Consider the following 10,188-nt stretch of genomic DNA (forward strand, 5'->3'; position numbering starts at 1 on the left):
CTATTAGAAGAGAAGCTTGCAACCACTTATTTGCTAACAATTTTTTTTCAGACCAGTTTCTTGCATTTGTTCAAATGAGTTGAGTGCTGGAGAGAGCACAGGAATGACGGTTCCAGCTACCACCACAAAAATGGGAAAGTGCCACAGCAGCTTCTTCTTGGCAGAGCTAAGCTAAGACGTTCTGCTGCTGACCATCGCTGCCTTTGCTGTTTTGAGAAAAGATTTTGGGATTCACCCATCCTGTGACAGGGCTAAAGTGGAAGTTTTTTTATTAAGGCACATAGTACACAAGTTCAGTCACGATCATAACTACAGCCTTCCGAGACGGTTATCTTACTTTGACAGTCTTCTGTGAAATGTGCCAATTCAGCAGGAGCACTTCTGAGTAAGAGAGGTGGCCACAAACTGCCTGCCAAGAAAACCTAGCTGCAGAGGGACAAACGCAGCTGCGGCTATCTCTGTAAGGCACACCTCACAACAGGAAGCATTGCAAAGCCCCTCCTAGCCCTGCCGAGGTGTCCCACAAACACCCCCCGCACAAAGGCGCTCCCAGACAGACCAATTCTAAAATAAGCAGCTGATATAAAAGGGCTAAGCGGAACACTCTGACCGTGCTGAGCCTGGATCTATAGAGCGAGGGTGAAGTTTATCTTTCAAGCAGGCCACCCTTCCTGTTGTACCACACAAATATGCAAACTACACCGACACAGACTCAGCAGCATGACATCTACATATCTGTTCTATCAGTCCTCTAACAGTTCTTCCACACTATTTTGTCTTCCTCTCCCTCTCTTAAAGAGATACCAACTTGTTGAACAATTAACTGTAAAGGATATAAACCTGAGAGGCTGCTGAGTAAGAAGCTACTTGCCATCCAAAATAAACTTAAGAGGCCACACTCCTTTGCAGACATCTTCCCTCTATTTGTACTTCAACAGTGTTTTAAGGCTAGGCCGGCTTCATTTTGGTCCAGGGATGTCAGCAGGACCACGCCGACTTCCATGCTTTCTCTCTGAACTTCTAACTTATTTTCTTCCTAGCCCCCCCTTTCTCACCTCACAACCCATGGGACATGCCCTGCAGAAGAAAGGCTACGCTTTCTGCTATGTCTGTACTAGCTGCTGTTCGTCACAGAGCGCTTTAGTGCTGGCTTGATACCGCAACGCACCAACGTAGTAATTAGCACTGTTATGTACCCCGATGCCCTTCATTTCAGGTGGGCAAGAGATACCAAACCCAACCACAGACAACCTCATAAAAGCACGGCTTACTTGGCATATCTCTGAAAGACAAAGTACAGTGGCTGTCGGAGAGAAGTTATTTCTGAGAAGAGGCAAGTGGATTTTTTGCCTCATTTAACACTTCATCATAGCATGCTTTATGAGAGTAGCACAGCAAAAATTTGCACCTCTTTGGTTTCTTCATTTACATTTGTATCAAATTCAGATGAAAACCAGAAATTTATTTGTAGCATCCTACAGCTGCCATGCAAGAGTCGCTTCAAAGTAGAAATCTCCCTAATATTAATCAGGAAGACAAAAGAGACCATGTACAGACTAAAACCTGCTGTGCAAAGTACTATTTGCCTGGACACAGTCTAGACAGTATTGTCCAGAAGAAATAAGCGGGGACTGCTCACTCGCAGTTATGCACCTAGGGGCAGAATCTAGCAAAGAACTAGGCACTGCAGCTTTTCTAAAAGAAAAAATCCTAGCCTTTCTTGTCAGAGTAGACAGTGTTTTCCTTCTTTTTATTCAATCACCTGCAGCAGGAGAATTCAACACAAAAAGATGGCTTTGCTACCATGACATGCTCAGGTGGCAATTCCCACCACTGCCACCCTCTGCAGAAGTGCGGACACCCCCAGGACACAAATAAGAAGGGTGCATGGGGATGGCTCTGAGCTTGGCCATGATGAGAAGAGACCACATATCACCAACGGCCAAAGCGTGATCCTGCTCCACTGACTTTAAGGCCAACAAACATCATCATGTTGGTATCAGTGTAGTATTTCTGGAACTGGGGAAATTCAATTAATAGCATAAATGCAGCCCAATTTTAGGCAGAAGCATGGCTTGATCAATCAGTAAATGTCACTGACTAGACAGGCATCAGAGGCTGAGCAATACACATTGTTCTGACTTCCCTGGTCCTTGGCAGCAACAGACAGAAATTACATATAAAATTAAAGAGACAGAACTAAAACTGCAGAAAATATTTACCACAAGAAACTGTGAGGCCCCACCTGGTTTCCTCCACGGTTTGTCTTCAAATGAATCTAAATCCACTTCTATAACAGGCAATCCATTTATATTCCCCGCGGCATCTAAGTCAATACCTTTGGGCTGCAACTTGGCTTTGGAGAGAGAGAAACCGTTACTACTATTAATGCAATGCCTTTAATCCACTAATTTACTGAGCAAATTACTCCAGTCAAAAATAAAACTACTCTGAATTCATTGCTGGCTTTATAGCACGTAGGTAACCACAATCAACTTTTATTAAAAATTGCTTCAGTCACTCTATAAATAAATAGCCAGGGTATACAGCACTTGCAGCTGAGCAGCAGAAAAGCAAATTCAACCCAGAATGGTACCACAGACAAACAGAGTAAATTATTAGAGCATGCATGAAATTTACCCCAAATAAAAAAAATAAAAATAATAATAATAAAAAAAAAAAGAGATGTTTCTCCCCAGGCAAAAATATTTATTTTTCCCTCCCAAGATACACATATTTTCTCACAACAAGAGATTCTTTCAGGATCAGTCTTAAGTGGACCATGTACTAACTGCAGTCAGCAAAAATCTGTTGGGTACAGAACCTTCCAGGAGAATTTGTTCTTATTTTCTCCATCAGACGACAAGTCATTTGTATAAAGAAATTAATGGAAGGAAGCATATGAAGCCCATGAAAGGACAGTATCATAAATGAGGAAGGACAGAATCGAAGTCTTCAATAGACAGTATAAACTAAACTGGAATGGCGGGGATAATTTCAGATGCAGAAATACGCTTATCTGATACTCAAGGCCAGTTTGTTCCATTTAGTATCTTACACTGCAAGCTGCTCAGTATACTGACCGCAGAGTTAAAGCTTCTCCAGGCAATTTAGAATGTTTGGCCCCAGTGCGACAATGATGTTTAGAAATATTCTGGGGTTTTAACTATAAAAATAACAGAGTTATCTTTTTTTAGTTTAAATAAAATTATAATCAGCTTTTTCAGTGATGGGTAATTAAATAATTCACTTGTACCCTGGACCCTCAGGCTGTCCTAGGAGGACACGTTTAGGAAATGCACTTACTATTCCTAGTCTAAATAAGATGCAATAATTTTATATCCTTCCAAACAGAGACCGAGATTTGCAGCTGCTCCAGCTGTCAGCACCAGATTAGTGAAATATTGCAAAAGGTAAAGGATAAAAATAACAGCAATACCTGAAGCAGATGCTCCATAGCCTCTACCCGTTTTTAAGTTTAAATTCATAGGAGTTCCCCTATATGGAAAAGAATCACTACATTGGTATTTGAACAAGGTTAATATTTTCATGCAAAACATATTCAAGCCCTGACATCCTTCAGAAGATGCTTAGTTCACTTGGGTTTATTCACGCCTCTCTAGGATTTTTAGTACTACGTCTCAACACCATAGAAGTGAGATGCATTTGCCATGCAAGTTTCTCTAAGCCTGCAGAAACCCAGCAAAATCCTGACCGACAACAGAACACAAGAGGATTGTCTTGAACGTGAAGGGAAAGGTTATTTCAAAGACTGGTAGTTACCATTCTGCCCAGGAACGTAGTTAGTATTTAAATGGAGCAACACAGAAATCACAGCTGCACATATATCACAGAATGGGGAGAGAAAGGTAGAAGAAGATTTCAAAAAGGATGTCTGCAAAATCTAGCAAGTTACTAATGGATAGAGCATTGCTGTTCAGAGTAATCCATCAGACTGAAACCAGCTCTGCAACAAGAGAAGGAAATCATCCATAAAGTGGAAAAATTAGAATATGCTGCAAAGGACATGTAAGTCATTTCCTTAAGAGGAAGACTGCTAGCAGCAAGCAAGAATGCTGTCTTATTTTTATTCAATGCAAATCAGGTAGAATTTTAAGTCAGTGATGTAATTTCCTGATTTGCAAATCCAGCCTCACCATTCTGAATCATGAAAAAAAAAAACAACCCACAACAGCTGAAAATCAGTAAGTTCACAGCTTATGCAAATTCTTATCAATACAGATTTTTCTTGAACTTTTCACAGACGATGAGTTAAACTTAACTTCCCACCTTTGATTTTGCCCAATGCAGCATAGTAATTACTTGGTTAATTTTCCAACAGCAGACCCGCGAATTGTCAAATCTATTTTACAGATGGATTCGCCCAACAAGCAGTTGCAGGACAGTGCTGCCCATCAGCTTCTAATCCTATTCCCATGTTCTAACTGTTGCTCCCATGCCTCCCAGAAGACACAGGTCAGCTCTCATCCCCACTTTCAATCCCAATCAACACGCCAGAGCTACCTCAGATCAAAAATCGACACCATAATCAGCAATACATACATGTACGATGGTGCTCCCGTTTTAATGTTGCCAATAGTAACTTTCACGTCATCATCATCGCTGTCGCTATCGCTGTCATCTTCATCATCTTCACCACTTGGAAGGGCCTAGCAACAATAAGAGCACACAGGAGCTCATCAACATGTGAAACTGATAACTTCCCCAGGACAGCAAGCCAAACAGTACAAAGCTTGTATGATGAAGAACAATTAGAAAGAACAATTCTGATATCAAGACATAACTTCCTAGTACACCCCACGGCCATACAAAGTTGTCTCTGGAGGCAAAAACCATGGAAATTACCAGCCTTCAACATGAACGGACAGTGCCCACAAAGAAACTGCTATGTCCTTGGAAGAAGTGACCCTACATGAGAACCAGGATAACATTTCTGAAGGTGGGGAAGGTTTAGCTTGGTTCTAAGAATTTCATCAAGCCCCACAGTTCCTCTCCCCTACTCTTTTTGAAAGAGACACAACTCTTTTTTTTCGACACAACTCCTTCATGGAAGTATACAGTCACAAATAAAAATCACCAAAACACATTCACCAGGCTTCACCCAAGTACCTCGGAGCAAATATTTTCTCACCATGACTTTTGTGGTAGGACCCTGGGCACAGTCAGTGCCCAAGGCCTTAACTTTACATAAGAACTTCAAAGCTGCCGATTTGACTCCAGTGCAGCACCACTGCTGGGGCACCAGAGCCAAGGAACTCTTCTGGATACCCAGCAGCGCAGCTCTGCAAGAGGCAGGAGCTGAATCAATACCTCACCACTACAAAAGAGTATGAGGAAGGTGTTCCTAACGTCCTCCATCCTTTTCCACAGCACATGGGTTTGTCGGAACTCTGTGTGAGCCCTCTTGACATACCACAGCAGCAGAAAATAAACCCATCAAAAAGACTAGAGGAAGAGGGGGTGGGGAAACGAGCCTCCTCCTACTCCTTCAGCGCTGAGCCACTAGGTTGTATTCTAAGAGGTCTGAGCCTGAGTCAAAACTGACTCCCAGCACTTCGGGCTTTCTATCCCAGTGTTTCCCATATTCTACTGACCCTCAAGAAGTCAAGACTAAATACCGAGCAGGGATGGTAGTATCATGCTGTGCTCCTTCTCCCAGACCGCAGCATCAGAGGCCCTCACCTGCCTCTACAATGGCATAAGCAATACTTAGATCAGGGTTCACTCCCCATCGCACAAGGTAGGCTGAGAAGAGAAGCCTGTTGCTGCAGGTAGCACTGGGAACTGTCAGTACACACCTACAGTACAAATGTTACATATTAGGCAGTACCAGCATCTTTACACTCACATCTTTTTACCCACGAGTATGGAGAAAAACAAAAATAACTATGTCTACCATTTGCCGTGGAACACGTACATGTTGTGATATCTCTCGGTCTTCATTGCTGACAGGCCGGCTCTCCTGAGGAGCATCTTGCAAAGGGTGAGAAGATTCTGCGTGTCTAGTAAATATGACAGACAAAAGAAAGTGGACAAGCCCAGTCTAGAGGCTCACCTATCAACATTTCTAAAGCATTCATCCAGGTGACTTTCATATAATGGCTTTATTTATGTAGTGTGTTTATTCTGCTGGCAGTTAGCTCACCTACACAACAAAAAATTAATCATCCTTGCTTGGCTTTGCTTTTGTTGGAAAGAACTAGTTCAGCACCTCCCAGGAGCGCCTTACAGACAGCACAGCTGCCTAGCCAAACACCACTCAACAGCTAATACAGGTGGCAGCTTAACAGCTTTCAGCTTTGGTTCAGCACAATCACAATGGATACATGTTAAGACCATAATAAGCAAAACTTCACCTTGTCCTTAGGGATGCTAATAATTATACATATGCCAAGTAAGCAGCAAGGGTATCCGTCCCACAGAAATTAAGGGGAAAAGTTATTTTAGTGTTCCTATAAATAGCTTCAATTAATGAGTAGGTCAAATTCAAAGAAGACAAGACAGATAATTATCTGCCCTATCTTCTCATTCATTACAAATTAGTCCTAATGCAACAATGGTCAGGTTCAAATTTCCCTCTAATTCAAGAGTTTGTAAAATGTTTATATTACTTATCGCATTAGCCAAGCAAGAAAGTCAAACTGGTATACACATGCTAGAAAAGAGTATGCTAAGTGTTACAAAACAAAAATACAAAGAGAGATAATTTTTTTCTAAGGACACAGGTAAAACCTAGTAGAATTTCAAAATAATTCTGGCTTTTTAAAACAGACAATTAAAACAACCCAGGCCCAGGCCATCCAGTTCTCCACCGGTACTTTGTGGAGACGTTGCTATTAATTTAAAACCCCATGTTGGATAATAAAACTATATAAGATTATCTTCAAGAAGAAACACACGTAACACCTAACAGAACCCAAACACTGGTCAGATTAAAGCCATTTCAGGGGTGGCAGGAAAGGAGACACCAAACAAGCCAAAAGATCACGCTAACACAACTCAGCAAGCAGTTACTGAGCATAAAAACCAGAACAAATGAACAAGACCAATTTGAGCAGTTACTGAAGCTCCCATATTAGAAAAGCCCCGTATACAAAGAAATCCAACAATCAAACCAAGATCAAAAAGAAGGGATGGAGGTTCAGCAGATAACGAAGGAAGCACAGGTCCCATTTTCACCAAGTTCCTGAGGTGACAGCTGAAGACACTTTCAGTTATAAACAGCAGCCAAGATGTCTAAGGGAAAACCAGCCTCAAAGTATTTCAGAGTTGCAGACATAGGCTATTAACGTAAGGACTAAAAGATGCACTACTGGAGAAAATCTCACAGGTGGCTCCAAAACCTTTTGCATTTTGTTTGCCAAATCCAAGCAACCTGTAACGTTGACCTCAACCCCAGAATTTTCTTAAAAATCCAAATGACTGAATTAGGAAAGAGTGACAAGTATTACCTTCAGCTTCAAGTCACATGAAGTATCTGTGGGTGTGCATTAAAATTTATGAATTGGAGTTCAAATAAATGTTTGCTAAATGACAGTCTTTCGTTCCAAACCTACTTGCTTCCCAGGAATGAACAATCCGACAGGTCTGAAGCAGTCATTTGCATGCAAAAAAAAGTTGCAGCTATTTGATTTCCCCAGAATGCCAACATAACCCTGTGCTTTGCTGGCCTAACAGCATCCTGCACAGGCTGCTGGTATTCTGCATCCTTCAGGGTAAGGAATGTTCATGGATACTGCATCCTGCACTACACTAATTTCTGCTCCACGGGTAGAGACAAATACTCTAGGCAAGCCAGCAATGTATCCCTGGAGCTGCAGCCATTGACAACATCACTAACAAAGAGTCATTTTTCTTAAAACACCCCACAGCTCTTCATTGAGGAAGATTCTCATTGTGCAGCAGAAAAAAAAGGGGGGGAGAAAAAAAAAAAAAAAAGAGCTAGTATGACCACTAATGCTTTTCCTTCATGCTTCTTGCAGTTATTGGAGATGGTTGCTAGAAATTCAGATTTTTAATCCTGCTTGTAAAGTAAAATTACATTGAGATGAAAGTGTCAAGAAACAATAAATTTATGCAAGTTAGCAGTAAATCTCTACATACACTAAAAGTTGTTCCTTCTCACAAAGCTCATTTGATGTTTTTAGGTAACGATTTATCAAGTCTGCCTAAAACTTGTTTTTGAACAAGTTCTCATATTCCCTAAGCACAGGATACTTACTACAGAAACAGGACAGTACCCATAACAGTCCTAGAAATTCCAGATACTGAATTCAAGATTACCCTAAAGGACGATATTCAACTGAACTTTTGAAGGTGCTGAGCACACAGAAGTCCAGTGAAGATCAAGTCTTCTGAAAACTGTCTCACGCTGTAAAAAGGCAAACAGGTAATATTTCTGCTGAGAGAAAACTCTGCTGCTACAAACACATGGGAGTTAAAATCCAGGACAGAACACTTTCCACACATAGGAAGCAAAAAAGGTCACTGTGTTGTCCCCAACACTTTTATCTAAACGTCTTACCCAAACCACATACTTCATAGATCTTGTATAATTTGCTGATTTGATCATGTCAAGATTTTAACCCAGGCTCAAGCTTTTTAGCTTTTCCAGGCTAAAGCAAAGCCAGTTTTATGAAGGCCAGGCCAGCACAAAGGCCAATCTTCAAGGCACCATTTTTCCCAGGGAATTAAACTGGAAAACAGACCTGATTTAAAACTAATCAGGGAAGGGAAAAAGGGTTAAAAATTAGTTTTAAGTCAGATCGGTTGACCAATCCAGTTCACTTTCCAAATCTTAAGTGCTGTGCCAGCCCAAGCACAGGGGCTGGGGCTGACCCCATGGGATGGGAAGAGGATAGGCTGCCCTTCCTAGCAGCAGCTTTGGGCTAGAGCATTCATCAAGCTATGCTTAACGTGGCTTGATCTTCTTTGCAGCTTATATTGTTTTAATGAATAAACACTCTGGACTCACCCAGAAATTGGTCCGTCTTCTTGCTTACCAGTGGTGTCATCTGCAAAAACAGTAATAATAACAAAAATGATTCAAGTGAAAGAAAAGAAAAGCTGAATTTAAGCACAAAACGCATCGCAGCTACAGAAATCCCTAGCAGTGCCAAGCTGCTATAACCCCACCGTTCTTTTTTCAACGAAGTTCCAGTAGAAATGGAGCAAGTTAAAAAAAAACCAACTCAACGAGCAGAACCTATCTGCAGAAGTCAAGTCTCAGCACTGGCACAGAACCGAACTGAAATGCACATCCCAAGCCTAGGAGCAGGCGCGAAGGAAACACCGCGCAAGGCGCCGCGGGCAGCCGCGAGGGGCTCCGCACGGTACCGTGCCGGGGGAAGGCACGCAGGAGCGCCCCGCGGCTGGGAAGTCTACGAGGGGAACAAAGACGTTTAAACCAAGCCCCGGGCTCTGCCCCAGCCGCCCCCAGTCCTGGCCGGCCCGGGGGGCATCTGCCCCTCCCAGGTCAGTAACACCGGCGGGACGAAGCGCTGCAATCGCCCCCGGCCCCGCGCCGTTACTGCCCCAGGGGCGCCCGCCCCTCCCCCCGCGCGGAGGCGGGACCCCGGGCCCCGCACGCCGGAACAGCCCCGCCGGCCCGGGGGCAGGGGTCCGGGTGCTTTGGTGCGCCCCCCACCCCGCGGCCCGGGCGGCGGTACGTACCCCCGTAGAGCCAGTGCTCCTCGTCCTCCTCCGCCTCCAGCGGCGCCGCGCTCGGCACGGCACCGGCCGCCGGCGGCTCCAGCTCGGTGGCCATGGCCGCCCCGCCGCGGGGCCGAGGGGAGCGGGGCGCCCCGAGCTACCGCGCTGCCCCGCGCCCGCGGCAGGAGGCGGAGGAGTGGCGGCCGGCGCCGCGCTAGGCTCCCGCCGGCGCCTGAGGCGAGGCGCGCATCCGCCGCGGTCGGCACGGGGCGGGGAGTCCGCAGCCGCCGGGCCGCGCCGAGGCCGCCTCGCTTAGCGCGCCGCCATCGCCCTTGCCGTAGCTCCTGCGGGCAGGGGGCCGGGGCCGAGCGGCGGCGGGAGCAGGCGCGGAGGCGGGCGAAAGCCCCCGGCTAGGAGCGGAGGCCGCGCCGGGCCGCAGGGCCGCCCGCTCCGCCGTTACAAAAGGCGCCGCGCACCGGTCCCGGCCCCCGCCCCGGCGCAGGGCGGGACAGCGGC

General features: G+C 44.9%; 1 protein-coding gene across 4 annotated transcripts in view; it reads right to left on the minus strand.

Moving 5' to 3' along the window:
• Positions 1 to 10,188, minus strand: part of LOC308054024 (uncharacterized protein) — a 27,964-nt gene extending 17,776 nt beyond the window's left edge. The window contains exons 1-6 of one of the 4 annotated variants that reach the window (XM_080366150.1): positions 9,694 to 10,188; positions 8,996 to 9,035; positions 5,918 to 6,023; positions 4,564 to 4,670; positions 3,440 to 3,498; positions 2,246 to 2,356 (exon numbers count right to left, since the gene is read on the minus strand). In XM_080366150.1, the coding sequence (XP_080222276.1) occupies positions 2,246 to 2,356; positions 3,440 to 3,498; positions 4,564 to 4,670; positions 5,918 to 6,023; positions 8,996 to 9,035; positions 9,694 to 9,787 (517 nt within the window). In that variant the 5' untranslated portion in view covers positions 9,788 to 10,188. The remainder of the gene's footprint in view (positions 1 to 2,245; positions 2,357 to 3,439; positions 3,499 to 4,563; positions 4,671 to 5,917; positions 6,024 to 8,995; positions 9,036 to 9,693) is intronic. The other 3 variants (XM_080366151.1, XM_080366148.1, XM_080366149.1) reach the window with 3 other exon arrangements.

The sequence above is a fragment of the Falco punctatus genome (assembly GCF_963210335.1).
Source record: "Falco punctatus genome assembly, chromosome: 15".
Lineage (NCBI taxonomy): Eukaryota > Metazoa > Chordata > Aves > Falconiformes > Falconidae > Falco > Falco punctatus.